At 47.1% G+C, this 15494-nt stretch overlaps 2 protein-coding genes across 2 annotated transcripts; both read left to right on the forward strand.

Annotated features, from left to right (window-relative positions):
• Nucleotides 1-9832: 9832 nt before the first annotated feature.
• Nucleotides 9833-10459, forward strand: EI90DRAFT_3134819 (uncharacterized protein; the record flags this gene model as incomplete). Its single annotated transcript, XM_039064690.1, has 1 exon — nucleotides 9833-10459. The coding sequence occupies one exon, from the start codon at nucleotides 9833-9835 to the stop codon at nucleotides 10457-10459; it is 627 nt and encodes a 208-aa protein (XP_038909004.1).
• An 801-nt stretch (nucleotides 10460-11260) lies between these two features.
• On the forward strand, nucleotides 11261-11639 carry EI90DRAFT_297330 (uncharacterized protein). Its single transcript, XM_039055769.1, has one exon. It carries the CDS (start codon nucleotides 11336-11338, stop codon nucleotides 11540-11542), a length of 207 nt encoding a protein of 68 aa, XP_038909005.1. The 5' UTR covers nucleotides 11261-11335; the 3' UTR covers nucleotides 11543-11639.
• Nucleotides 11640-15494: the final 3855 nt, after the last annotated feature.

Genomic DNA, 15494 nt, shown 5'->3' on the forward strand with positions numbered 1-15494 from the left:
GGAATCTTGATTTTCGGTTCTGACTGGTCCATGATCTGTCCTAATTTGGACTAATGGGGATTGAATTCGTTTCAATTGGCTTCTCGTTCGGATTCCCATGTATTCATTTCGGCTAAGCGATGAATTGGCTTCCGTTGCTTCCACAGATCCCGCTTCTTTTGAATTGCCAGGCACCTGTTCTGCTTCTTTCTCCTGGTTTTCCACGTCCGTCTGCGGATCATTTGACTGAGGCTCCCCCTCAGGTGGACTGGAAATGGGAATGGGAATTTCGACATTGGGGTGGGGGTTATGGGGATGGGGAAAAATAACATTCCTTGATTTTGCAATTACTCCACTTTCTGGCTTGTAGTAGTAAATTGCGCATGTATTATCGGTTAATCCAATAAACCTATACTTGTTGGAACACGGGTCCAGTTTCCCCTTTTGGTCTTGGTCCAGCACCCAAACATCCGACCCAAATATGTGAATTGAATTAATGTTTGGCCTCGCATTGAAAAACATCTCATAGGGAGTTTTTCCATCGAGTGCGCGCATGGGAGAGCAATTTTTTAAATAGCATGCATAAGCAATTGAATATGTCCACAATGTTTTTGGTAATTTAGAATCAAACAACATTGCACGAGCATGATCCAATAATGTGCAGTTTAACCGCTCTGCAATGCCATTTTGGGAAGAGGAATGTGGAGCAGTGGTTTGATGGAGTGTTCCCTGGTTGCGTAAATGGGTAATGAATCTGTTGTTCAGGAATTCCGTGCTGCTGTCGAATCGAATGCATTTGATTTTGCGACTGTATTGAGTCCATAATCGGGATTCGAATTGTTTGTATGCCTCGAATGCATCGGATTTCTCCTTAAGGAAATCAACTACTGAGAAACGTGTTGCGGCATCTGTGAATGAAATAAAATAATTGACTCCCCCTTTTCCCATGACTTGCACTGGTCCCCAGAGGTCGGTAACTGTTACGGATACGGAGTCTCCAACGACCATATCCGTCACATGGTCAAAGACTTCTCCTCTCTATCGTTCCTCCCCTCTTTCTCCCTTCTGTCCTCTATCCCAATACCCTATCCTCCTTACCTGTTCTACCCCTTTCCCCCCCCTCGTGCAAAGCTTTCCCCAATTGGGGTTTTGGTGCTGGCCGAGGTTATTTGTGTTTCGCAGGATTTCCCGCGACCTTACCATTTGTAGATAGTCACGCGTCTTGTACGGAAACCGCCGAAGGCGGTTCCCGCTAACTAACAACTGCTCTACAACTGTCTCGTGTACCGTCTTCTGTAACAACTCTCTCTGTGACTCAACTGAACCCATGTGATTGTACAACTCTCAATATGTCTTATATGTCTGGTTATATCGAGTCCTCTAATGGCCCTCGCCGTGAGAACTCGAGGTCGCGAGTCGAAGACTCTCGACCTGAATTTCGTCCTTTGGAATATGTACCCTATGGGTCCTCTTCACTACGCTCTCCCCCCAGTACTCGACACACGATGTCCCATCATGATCATGGAGATCGTGAACACTCTGAGGCCCACTTACCCGTGATGCCGGCATGTTCGCTACGCGAACGCCAAGTAGCTGCCCATCCACCATCTGTTTCTTCCTTCGCCAGTCATCATGTTTCCCCGCCAACAGTACGTTCCCTTTGGGAACGCCAAGTCACTGAAGGCCCTAATAGTCAGTCCTCATTGCACGCCTATGATATCAACCTGCTACCAGTACGTTCGCACTGCGAACGCCAAGTACCCGATGGCAACTACACGAAGTTCTCACCCATCTCACAAGTCGCGACCTCGCACACGGTACGCTCCATTGAGGAGCGCCAAGTACCCGTGGCTGACCCGTCTGTCCTGGTATCTCCGACTACCTATCATCAATCCCTTAATAGCTCACTACATCACCAATCGCGATCGATGGGAATTCGATCGTCCGCTCCCAGGCAAGACTGGGATCACTCATCGATTACATATCCCGTTATGGTACAGACTAGACATGACCCTCATCATCCCACTATAAGAACGGATCGAGGAATGGGGAATTTCCCCCATCCCCGTAACAGTAACGATAAGTTCCCTGATTTCCTGGTACTTTGTATTGGATTCCCGGGGCACCGGTTGCGCTGTGGATTTGCCTTGAATGCATGCTTCACATTCAAAGTTTAATGGGGATGGGATTATTTTCATTCCATCAACATTTCCCTGTTCCATCATTGTTTTGAGGGACTGGGGCGTGATGTGCCCCATTGCCCTGTGCCACTCCTCCCATGTTCTTCCTTCCTTATCCCCTCCTGTAGTTCCTGCCATCGCAATCGGCTTCTTTAGAATAGACATATTCATTTTATACAATGAATTGCCATTTGCTTGTCCTGTGCATAATTCTGAACCGTCTGGTGTGAACAATTTGATTTGGTCAGACTTAATTTGGATTGTTCCGCCTGTGTGGTCAAAACATCGCAAGGATAATAGGTTACCATCATTTGATGGGATATGGTAACAGTCCCTAAGCGTGGCTGTATGGGATCCTGAGTCCGATTGCAAGGTAACGAGAACGGTTCCGTGGCCTTGGATTGGAGTTCTAATTCCTCCAACTCCATTTAAGAATTGGCCTGAAATGGGATGGTATTCATTGAATGAATCGCGATCCCGAACTATATGGTGATTCGCACCGGAATCACCAATCCAAGAATTCCCGAAGTGCGTATTCGCTCCAGCAAAGGCAAATGATTGCGTATCATTTCCATTGTTGGACACGATATTTGCATTTTTCTCTCCACCCTTCCTCTTTTCATCTGCAATCCTTTTTCGGCACTCCTGTATCCAATGTCCCTTCTTGTGACAGTACCAGCACTCCGAGTTAGATTTATCCAGCTTTGTTTTAGGATTTCTTGTGTTGGAATTGGTTGAATTGAAGGCTGTAGGCATGGTAGAATTGTTTTGTGATTTGCGCCAATTGGATTCCCCCCTGATTCTGGAGATAATCGAATTAACTGCTGCCATTCTCTTTTTATCATCCATTTCCGCCAGATCTGTGAAATCAATTGAGGTGATAAAGTTGTCCCAAGATGATGGAAGTGATGTAATAAGAGCCATAGCAAATTCCGATTCTGGGAGCGTGTCCCCGGCAACTTGGGGATCCTGATATATTTGGCACAGTTTTAAATGGTGGGTATTTAGATCATCTTCTGACATCTGCATGCTATAGAATTGCCGCCAAAGATAAATGCGTGCAATACTCCCGGAATCTTCATATTCGTTCCGGAGTATTTCCCAGGCTTCTTTTGCATTGCAGACTGACTCAATATATGTTTGAACATATTGATCGCATTGGATTCGCATATTCATGATAGCCTGCTTATTGGATTTCTTGATTTTCTCCTCGTCAGTTTGATTGGCAGCAACAAGGTCATCAAGCGATTTTTCTATGTGAGGTAATAAGTCCATATCCTCCAGAATATCCTCGATGTTGCTCTTCCAAGAACGGTAATTATCCTTGCCGGTTAGGGCCAGGATTTTATATCCGCCGAGAGAAATTCCTTCTTCTTTAGTTGAGGCCATAATGAATATTTGAGAAGTTAGATATCTTTATTGAGAAGTCAAGCAAAGATCCGAGTATATAGAGTTAACTAGGTATGACCCTTAGGCTGGGCTCATAACCATAAAGGAGAATGGGGAGGACTTAGTCAAAGTCCGAAATGACAAATGGGGAAACACCGAAAGGTACCGAGAGGTACCGAAAGGTCCCGAACGATATCTTTAACGGGGAACCGAGGTGTCGGGCCAAGGAGGGTGGAGTTGGAGGCCGGAAAAGGAATGGGGAAGACAAATGGACAAAGGGGGTTAGCCGACTGAATGAAAGGAAAAAGGTAGTCATGCTAAGAATAGAAGGTGACTAATAAGTGATAACGTGAGGGAGATCACCGAGGGATGCAGGTAGCCCCGAAAGCGGAGTTGCGTATCTGAAGGATGTTAGGTGACTCAAATAAATGAAATGGGTGGGGGAGAGGTTGAAGGGCATGTCATGGGATGTCGGAGGTCCATCGGGATATCGGAGCAAATCCGGGGTCTCCGAATGTTCCGACTCGGGACCGAGCTTCCGGGATGGAAGTGGCCAAGGTTCGGTGGGCCGCAACCAGACCGGAGCTGAGACAGTCAGGAGGGAAGGTGACTTGGGGAGTGGGGAGACATGGTGTAGGGGATGGTGAAGTTGTTAGGAAGGTGTGGTGTGGTGGGAGTGCACAGGGTTGGGATTCCGGGATATGACAGTTACCCTTCTTCTCAACTCATTCCATGTGAAGCCCAGGGCAAGTCCCCTCAGCAACCTTGAGGAACTAGTGGCTGGAGAAGACTCTCCAGTGCCACTCCCAGACCTCCTGTCAGAGATGGGCTGGGTTCTGTCAGAGTCGGGGTTGGAGGTGATGCAGAGGTCTGTTGGAGCGTGCACATGCGGATATGCAGGCAGAAATATGCAGTGCATTGAAAGAGGGCTCATGGCTCTTGATGCTGACTAAGCTTGTGGGGCCAAACTCTCCAAAATCCTACTTTCTTGACTAAACTTCACTATGCTCGATCCTTAACTCCGCGGTGGGTTCTCCAGGATTTCCGCAAGGTCCAGGCTCACCGTCCACTACTCACTCGTTGTGAGCTAGACAGCTGCCCTTATTCCTACTGTTGGAATTCCACTCACTCACACCCACTCTAGCACGTCCTAGCACCTTAGAGAAAATTGGGGGAGGGGAGAACTTCTATTCCAGAATCTGGTATGTACAGGATACAAGGAACAATTATTTTTAAAATAATTGATGGGAAACATTAGTACCATATGGCACCTGCATACCTTATTAGGCGAAATAATTGAAAAGGGTAACGGCAGCAATAAAAGAATATCAATCAATAACTGAAATGATGGTGAAATATAAAAATAAAAGAAAATAAGCGATTTCTCAGCGGATTTATGGAATTAAGGGCCGAAATTGGGGATGAAGCCGGAGATAACTCTCACGCAGTCAATAAGCATTTTTACCAATTTATTAGACGCCGTGGGAATGAGTGAGGCTGGAATTCTGGGTTGCTGCTTGAGATTCCCACGCCTGCACATGCCCGTGCCTAACTTGCCAACATAGAACTCCGTCAATTCTCCACCGATTGGGACGTTTTTGATACCGTCAGAATCGTACGAATTAGCACTATTTTTAGGTATCAAATCCGTACCAAGTCATCGCGTGAATAGAAGTGGTTTTCTAATCATGGAAGCAGGTATCCAAGCTGGCTCTGCACGTGGGCGATTATCCCACCTACAGCGTCCGGAAGCACTGTTCAGGGTTAGCAGAGTGGGATCACGGCCTCAGCAACTCAAGTGGAGCGCTGTGCCCTGAACTTGACGTCTGGGGGAGATCCCTTATTTATGACTCACAATTACAGTGGACTTCAAACAAGACTTGCAGGCGGAGCGGGCCCATAGGAGGAGCACGGACTCCGTGAGCATGGACTCAGAAGGGGGGAACAGAAGGAGGGACTCAGACCAGACAGGGGGGGGTACTCTAGTTGATTTCAGACTGAGGTCCCCGAAAGTATTTACAAGGTATAAGTAGGTAAAAGAAATCATAAGATGGACCGGTTGGTCCGGTGCAGAAATGAGCAGGGACTTGTCAAACTAAACCAAGGACAAGAACCCAGGAAATGGGAGGCAAGGAATGAATAAAGTCAAAGTGGATCAAGTACCAATATTGACAGATTAAATGAATGAATTGGAAGGTGCAATAACACACGGATCAAATGCCAATATTGGCAATGAAATGGGTGAACAAAATAGGCACTCGGCAAGGAATGAATGATATGATGCCAAGTGGCAAAAGGCCAAAGGGAAAGCAGGGCCGGCACACGGCACTGACACAAGTCCGCGAAATGGGGCATGGGAATCAGCGCGGTGCTGATCAGTCCGCAGACAGAGGGTGGTCCGTCAGTGCTGTCACAAACAAGGACAGCATGATGGCCAGCAAAGGTATGGAGTGTTGACCTGACCACAGGGTGTGGAGGGCAACCAGGAGCGGCAGAGGTGCAGGGGTGCAGAGGTGGGCAGAGGTCCGGATGTGGGGAAGGTCTGGATGCAGTGCATGGCTGTGACCACATAGCAGAGGATGGGTGTGGTTCAGATGGAGACGAGGCAAGGGGAACTAGAGGGACTGGTGTCAGGGCACATACCCTGACTTAGCCTGGACCTGGACCCGCGTCCGGACCCGCTCCACTTCCCGCGCACTTCCTGCGCCGCATGCTCCGTGCGCCACATGATCCGACCCCGGATCCCACCTCATGTGACTTCCGGGTATCCCCGGAAGTTTTCACCATATTGGGCCACTGTGGGAAAGTGAGAAGTTAACCTTCGTCTCACTTTCTTACCCACAGTAGGCAAGTGTATCTTACTTGCCCTTTATCTTATACACTTTCTTACCCACAGTAGCTATGCCCTGAGATGGGCTGTGTTTACAGGCCAGACTGTGGACTGTAGAGAGGGGTCATGGGGACCCGGGGTCCATCCCCTGACAACTGGATGCCAGGAGCACCAAGGGCTTGGGAACTGGAGGTAAGGTCGGAATGCCAGCAGGGTCCAGGGTCTGATTGTTGGCCAAGTCTCACACAATAGGGCAGTGGGGCCAGACATCGGATTGAGGGCTGGTTAGATTGGGTTTCAGGTCAGCAGATTCGCCTATCGGCATTGATTCGCCACTGACGGAGCCCTGGGATTTGTCAGTTGTGACACCTCCTCACTATGTCCCCTTGGACAAGGGATGGACCCTGACACTTATCAGCTTCACAACCAGCCAAAGGCAGTTCAACTAGTTGGTATAAAAATGCAGGTATTTTACAAGAGTGATGGACTCATCAGGTGCTGCGCCCAGCAGCTGCCAAACTAGCAAGAAAGTGAGCTTCTGTGTTGCAGCAACCAAAATCTAACATCAAAGTATCACGAAATGCATCCTCATCAAAACTAGTGGTCTGCGATAGGCAAATGATGACCGCAATTTTGAATGGTTCTGGGTATGCAGTCAAACCCACACATGAGGGCATCCCCAATGAGTCGGTTACCTGCACCGACTTTGCTGGTGATTTATCACTCATCTCCCTTTGATCTATTGCAACAGTGTTCAGGTCAGTACAGGCAATCTCCAGAGCAGCAACAGGCACTAGTGCCTACAGCTCACCAGTCATCAGCAAAAAATTGTTATGCTCCTGAGTGCTCTGGAGTATCGAGAGCACTGGGAGAATCAGGAGGAGATTGGCCGGTCCAGGAACAGCCCATTTCCTCCGGAGTTGGCTAGGTACTCCAGGGCACTCCCAGGAGGGCCTGGAGCATTGCTTTGTGCACAAACATATCCAGTAAATACAATTTAAATGCTTCAAAGTGTATAGGGGTGAGAAGCTTCTGGGAGCTCCTGGAGCATTTGAAAATGAAAAGGAAAAAAAAAGAGGGAAGATCCCCCATGAATACCTCCTACCACAAGACTAACACAACAAGACACTGCTTAACATTTAGATCAAACACTATACTATATATCAAGGACACTGAGACTCACCAATACACAATCAAAATTTATGGCCTGATATATGATTAATCTGGCAACTTAATCACTTTCAGGCTGGCAGAATATGGGGGAGGGGGAAATGGGGGAAAATGAGGGGGGGAAATGAGGGGGAAATGAGGGGGAAATGAGGGGGAGAATGAGGGGAGAATGAGGGGGAGAATGAGGGGGGGAATGAGGGGGGAATGAGGGGGGGATATAGAGGGAAATGAGGAAAATTTGAAAAATAGGGACTTCTAAAAAGTTGAAAAAAATAATTAGGGAAAAAATCAAAAAAATTCAGGAACTGTAGTGCCTTTGAAGTGCTTTCAGGATATATAATTATTTGCAAAATCGAGGAAGAAATGATGGAGAAAAATGGAAAATACTTTCGGAGACCCAAGAAATAATGAGAAATTGATGGGAAAGTCTGAAAATTGAATAGGGAAGCCTTGTAGCATTGTTATTTTCTGCTGTTCTAATTTTTCCTGATTGTTCTTGGTCTCACTCCCAGCTGCTACTGGATATGGATACTCCTGGAAGCTCCTGGGAGGGTCCAGGAGCAGCTAATGGAAAATACTTTTGGAGACCCAAGAACTGAATTGATGGGAAAGTCTGAAAATTGAATAGGAAAGTGAGGGGAAGCCTTGTAGCATTGTTATTTTCTGCTGTTCTGATTTTTCCCGATTCTTTTTGGTCTCATTCCCAGCTGCTCCTCAATACTCCAGGAAGCTCCTGAAAGCTCCTGGGAGGGTCCAGGAGCAGCTGGGAGTGAGACCAAGAACAGCAGAAAATAACAATGCTTACAAGGCTTCCCCTCACTTTCCTATTCAATTTTCAGACTTTCCCATCAATTCAGTTCTCATTATTTCTCGGGTCTCCGAAAGTATTTTCCATTTTTCTCCATCATTTCTTCCTCAATTTTGCAAATAATTATATGTCCTGAAAGCACTTTAAAGGCACTATAGTTCCTGAATTTTTTTTTGATTTTTCCCTAAATTTTTTTTTTCAACTTTTTAGAGACCAAAATTTTCCTCCCACTGCTCCTGGCACATTACATACTCCTCACCACTCCCAGCTGCTCCTGAACCCCCTCCCAGGAGAACACTATTGGCTCCAGGAGTGCCCAATCTGCTGTTTTGTCTCCCACATGCTCCAGCCACTCTTGATGCTCTGGAGCATAATGGACTTTTGCTGATGGTGTTCTCAGCAATCCATGCTTTGATCATCCGACACATCTCAATCACAAAGATATGTCCAGGAACATGAAAATTGTTTTTAATTCTGGCTGTCCAAGGATTGGTTCCCAATCTAGCGTGACATCAACTTTGTGAATATCGGCTTATGAAATACTTAACTTGCCTTGGTGGGTGTAGGGTTCAATAAAGGCAGAGACAAATGATTTACTGACCTCCCGATTCCACGGTGAGACTCCTATATTGCTATAGCTACCCAGGATAAAAGCATCGAAGATTCTTTGGGTGTTCGGGCACCATTCTTCCAAGGCTTGGTCTGGACCACCGAAAAAATAAGTTGCCTGGAACTATAAGATCACCATTCACTAACCATTGAATATCATGTATGATAACTGGAAGGCGTTGGGAGTCAACTTAAAATTTAGAGCATGGGTCGCCTCAAACTCAACGGCGGAACGAGCCGAGGTTGATCTGAGCTCTTGAGCGCAACAATGACAATGCAGAGCAATCATGAAACCGAAATTCGGCAATATCTGTACAGTGCCCTGGAGAAGTACATGAATGAACACATTCTAATTGGCCATGTCACTGAGGTGGGAGTGCTCCGAGGCGTGGCAACGCGTCTAATGAGTTCCCACTTCCTCTAGCTTCTCTCTCAATGCCTTCCACTTGCGTCTTCGGGCTTCCGGAGATACCCATGACTAGACTATTTCATGTTTGCAACGTGGTGGAGATCCAGCCACCTGCTGTCGAGCAATGGACTATGGATTCTGATGATCAACGGTATCTGCGCGACCATCTAAAGTGGAGGGCCTCTTTTCAGAGTTCAAAACGGAGTCCATGTGTATAATAATAAAGTGTGATCCAGGTGCGGTGTTATCAATGGCATCTTATCCAGAATGTGAAACTGATGATAGAAGGCCCCTATCTCCTCCTTTGGTATCGAGGCAGATGGTGCGGAACATGAGGAAGGCTTGCTCCTTGAAGCCTCTCGGAGTGGCTGCCATACTGGACAATGACACTTTGATGAAGAGTTGCTAGTTACCATTTTTTCTGGATCCAAGGATTCGTCGTTCAACTCGAACACTTCATGGTCAGGAGTCGGGAAGTTGATCACGACCCAGAAGAAACTCGGTACACAGAGCCGTTTCAGACCCCATTGCCAAACATCACCCGAACTGGGATACCTGGAGGCTCGATTCCGCTTGCTGTCCGAGATTCCCTTTTCCACCCAGACTCACCTCCCACCATGGCACCTCGCCCAATCACCCCTCCTCTGTTTCTGCGGGACAGTGATCCTCTTCGAAAGCGATGTCGAGTACCTCATTCATCTCCACCGTCAGCCTCAGTCCGGGCGCTGGGTTTATCAGAAAGACCCCGAAACTTGGAATCACCTGCGCGCCAATCGCACGCCGTTTCTGCATTTTCGGAACCGAGTGGGAAGCCCGTTCCCCGCACCAAGTTAAAAGACCCTGAGACCAATCTCACAAGAGAGAACATGGCAGCTGTGGATGGGTGGAGTAACTCTTATTTTGTTTGGTGGGTATCTCATCCTGTTTCATTAGTTGCGTATGTTCCCGCCGCTGCTGACTTCGTCACCTCAGATCAACCTGTACCTTCTCTAATTGCTGACCAGAGCGCAGATGACCCCGGGAGTGATAATATCGATGGAATATTATGGGAACAATCGCCCGAGCCAGAAAGGCACTCTTTTTAACAATCATTGTTGAGTCCCGCATGGTCCGTCAAATTGCACACGGAACGATGTCTCCTTTAGTTCAATCAGATGAACTTTGCAAGAGATTGCGGCTTGAAGATACTATTGTTCCGTTTGGGAAAAATCTCAAGATATACACCAGAAGCGCAAGTAACTTCGTTGATCAGTGAGGCACTAACTCAGAAGAACGAGATATCGGTGGAACAACCTGTGAGCGATAATGACGAGGGCTTCTTCAACATATGCTATCATCCCCTCCCTCAGCTTACGAGTTTCAAGGATTTACTTGCTCTGCCTTCCATCAAAGGGCTACCTAAATCGCACGGGGTTGACAATTCAAAATCAAAAAATGTCTTCCGACTTGCCAAGGTTCAAGCACTACATATTGACCACACTCATCCCCGTTGGAACAATACAATCGTAGGTTATGCATGTCCCTCCCCAAACGGCGGTCCGGCCAAACCGAGGCACCTGCTACATCACACCCGTTAGCACCGTTGTAGGTGATGTGCGCGTCGATTAATGTCCTTAACGCCAGTATGATCGACTTCAACCCTGATCGCGGCTCTATGTCCACACATCCCGGTAAGCGCCCAAAATCTATCGATCCCACCCAGCTTTAACATCGAGTGTAAACGTCGTACTCCATTCCACAGCTCAGGGTTGCAACACACAATCCTTTCCAGCCCTGTTGGCCATCTCTGCGCTCCCCGAAAACTCCATTTCCGGTAAGTGTTCTCCCTGTTTGCTCTCAGCGTTGCAGCTAACAAAAACTTTCTAGATACCATTGAGGGCTCTTCTCTTCATCTTTAACGATGACTAGAGGTGCTTCGCACATCGCTAGTAAATCACAGTTACCGTGAAGATATCCGACTGATGAGGGCCAGCAACACTGCTGGCACTCATGGTCATTTTGGGCTACTGGCCTACCCCCTGCAGCGCCAACCTCCCGTTCTGATCCCGTGTAGTACACTCAACATTCCTACCCCCCCCCCCAATCAGCTCTTCTACCCAAACGGTGTATTACATCACGCGCGGATACCCAAACCCCTAGTACAGCATTACTCGTGCATGGGCCTGTAAGTTCCACTGCTTGTGGTTGGGTATAGCAGCAAACATTTTGCGCATCGTCTTTTAACATCAAACGGCACTAACAATCCCACTTGGTGGACATTGTCACGACCCCTACCCCAGACTCGTACCCAGTCGGAGGAGCTCCGTGGATGCGCAAAATAATAGCTTTTTTACACAATGTAAATAAACGTTCTCACACTGGTACTCGACTGCTTCCGATGCTAATCACGTTCTGTACTCAATACAAAAGATCACATGGTACGGAGTTAAACAAATATCCGATCACCTACTCCGAAACTTAGCCCGCGACACTTTGCTCCTCTGACTGGGGCAAAATGTAGGTGGCGATGCATCGGAAACACCCGACTCTCATGCTAAGCCTGAATGAGTTGTACATAGAGGTTGCGCAATGTAATTGTTAGTGTTGACACATGCAGTCATTATACCCAACCCAACCCATAGAGACTTGGAAGCACCTTGAGGGTTGTGAAATCGACAACCTGGGCATGTGCGGAAATTAACACTTCATATAATACTTCTATAGCACCCTGTGGTTGGTGCTTTGTAGTGAAGTGGTACGAGCGTGAGCTGAGGCTATGCAGCCTTTTTTGGCTGCAGGTGTTCGATTCTCACTCAGTGAACCTTTTTTTCTCCTTCTTTACTCCTTAGTGTAAATGGGAGGTTGTTACAATTATTCCTGAGACCATAAAAAAAGGTTCATTGAGTGGGAATCGAACACCCGCAGCCAAAAAAGGCTGCATAGCCTCAGCTCACGCTCGTACCGCTTCACTACAAAGCACCAACCACAGGGTGCTATAGAAGTATTATATGAAGTGTTAATTTCCGCACATGCCCAGGTTGTCGATTTCACAACCCTCAAGGTGCTTCCAAGTCTCTATGGGTTGGGTTGGGTATAATGACCGCATGTGTCAACACTAACAATTACATTGTGCAACCTCTATGTACAACTCATTCAGGCTTAGCATGAGAGTTGGGTGTTTCCGATGCATCGCCACCTACATTTTGCCCCAGTCGGAGGAGCGAAGTGTTGCAGGCTAAGTCTCGGAGTAGGTGATCGGATATTTGTTTAACTCTGTACCATGTGATCTTTTGTATTGAGTACAGAACATGACTAGCATTGGAAGCAGTCGAGTACCAGTGTGAGAACGTTTATTTACATTGTGTAAAAAAGCTATTATTTTGCGTGTCCATGGAGCTCCTCCGACTGGGTACGAGTCTGCCCCTACCCCGGATTGTGTACTGTCAATTCGATCCTTATTAGTCTCGTACTCAGGTTCGGCTTTCTGGACATCACTCATGCACCAAGCGGTGCTTACATGACGTGCAAAACGGTGTGATCAGACATGAACCTCAACCTTGTCCTTCTGTGTGAGGGCTGCTGCTGAACGTGAATGAGAGGAGGCTGAGGAGGCCAAAAGGGCCACCAAAGTGTTGAAAAGGAGGAAGAAGGAAGAGGCAGCGGTGAGGAAGGTGAGTAGTAATGGCAGTCTGTCATCCATTTGGCGGGAAAACGCTGGCTGATTTTATTATTATTTTTGATTAGTATAATCTGCTGCAATGTTGACACCGTCGACAAGTGATTGGCCCCCTGCATGCAGGCGGTGCCTTACTTGCAAACTCGAGTGCCGACCAGGTGGGGAAGGATCAGGCAAGTCGTCGTGTGTGGCATGTCATGCCACCAAGGTACACTGCGACTGAGTACTACAACATGCCGAGGTCGCATTGACCTATCGTCCTGAGAAGCGTGTGAGGGTGGAGGAAGAGGTGGAGGAGGATACGCTGCAGAAGGTGAGTGTCTGCGGTTTTGATGAGGGATGCCATGGGGTGGCTTGCTGAGATCAGCGAGCAGCTCCGAGTGCATAACACCCTGCTGAGCAGCACTTTGGCCGGCAGGTTGATGAAGGGGTCCAGTGATTCGGCCATTGTCGAGGCAGTTATAGGGGGGGTTTGGGGAAGGATCTGGAGGATGAGTTGGAGAATTGGATTGTGGGTTGGGGGTCTCAGTGTAGCTCATGCTTCACCCAGCACTACCAACCCCTCATCCATTCAATCTTAACTACCCTCTTGTGTGTGAGCAAATGCGACAAGAATAGCGTGGCCTTGATTTGAAGCGAGCCGGTAAATACAGAGATAAGCAAACAGGAGGCAATGGGCCAGGTGGAGGGTAACAATGAAGACGAGTGAGAATAACAACGGGGATTCAGACAGGAGGGAAGAAGTCAAGTTATAAAACAAAGGAATCAGCCAAAAGGAAGGGCCACCGTAAACACCCGGGATCCAACTTGCAAAGGAAAACCGAGGCTATACTGCCTTAACCAATGCAAAACCGGACATTCAACGGCAACCTAACCAGAACTGAAAAGAGAATTAGTTAAATAATAAACGACGAAGTCATAGAAAAAATCTAGCATGCGCGGATGCAAGAAAGTGTGTTTTATAGCATGCAGCGGATGCAAGAATGTAGTGGCTGAGAAGCCTAAGCGTACTGCGGATGCAAAAGAGAAGGCACGGAGGCTGAAGCGTACCGCGGACGCGCATCAAGAAGAAAAAGATAAATTGACGTACCGATCATGCAGCAGAAATAAGAACCAGACGTGCAAAATCAAGAAAAAGTAAACTGAACATCACGGATGATCAGCCTAGAGGCATCAGGCATTGAGCAATGTGTACAGAAGATGAGGTGTAGCCAAGGGCACGGTGGATACCCAAGAAAACGACTGAGGCACTGAGGCCGGTGCACACAAGTCCTATTTAATCTCGTTCCTCCATTAAATTTAAAGTTGTACATTGTTCTTCTCTTTCTTTTTTTTTGATTACCAAATGACATCCCCCCCCATCTGTACCGTGCATCCTGAGTGAATTTGAGAATAAGGTGCAAAGGTGGAAGGTGTCCCTAACTGGCTCTAAGGGAGCAATATGGTGGAAAGTAAACAAGGGTTGTATCCAATGGAGCCTCAAGCATATGACCTTGGAAGTGATCATGAATGCTGAGATGAACAAACAGTGTCCAGAAGATCCACAAGAGGTGGGGAAATGAGCCTTGAGAGTCGTAATAGGAAGAGTGGAATCATGGGGAATTCAGGGGTGTCAAGTGAGGTTGGTGGATAACCAGTGGTTCCAGGAATTCCGGAGTGATGATACTAGGAGGGGTCCAAATGTTCCCATTCATCAAAATACTCTGAGTGTGTGAACTTTTGCTGGGGATCTGCAAGAGTCCCAGTCACATACTGATTCAAAGCAAATTTAATCTAAAATTGCACACATAGAGTCAGAAACCCGTGAAGTATCACCAACCAAAACTTACCATTGTCAGTGCATATGCGAATGTTGCAAGGCTAAGACATTGCGATTCTTCAACTCGGTATGGGCCACTGGAAAACTGTGAGGTCTCAGTGGGGTTGCTCAGCACATGAGGCTGTAAGTGATACAATGATGTGTATTTTACAGTGTGTGTAAGTGGTTAACAGATGTTCCCGCTTACCCATGTGACTTTATGTACATCATGATTACATATGGCTTGGGGTTCGGGGCTATTGCCCTGACATTCTCCCCCTTTGTGTTGCATGTGTGACGCATACATGGTTAAAGAGGAAGAAAAAAAAGGAAAGAAAAGAGGAAATTACATTGAATTTGAAATTATCCCTGAGTGTTTTGTTATCACCACTTTAAAGTGGGTGATTTGTACATGTCAGCGAGAGAAATTGAAGGAGTGAATGAGTGTGAGGCTGTCACTTTGAAGTGAATGGCAATACATGGGTATCGTGAAAGGGAAAAGTAATAAAAGAAGAAGAAAGTTTCGAAAATAGATTTCAACCCAAAGATTATACATCTTTGGTATTCCTCACTTGTTCTGTGAGGATTCATGTGTAAATGGTGTTTACACATGAGCGGTGGTGGATGTGGGTTAGATGGAGTAGAAGTTTCTGCAATTGTTACTTGC

The sequence above is a fragment of the Cantharellus anzutake genome (genome assembly GCF_015039405.1).
Source record: "Cantharellus anzutake strain C23 chromosome Unknown EI90scaffold_126, whole genome shotgun sequence".
Lineage (NCBI taxonomy): Eukaryota > Fungi > Basidiomycota > Agaricomycetes > Cantharellales > Hydnaceae > Cantharellus > Cantharellus anzutake.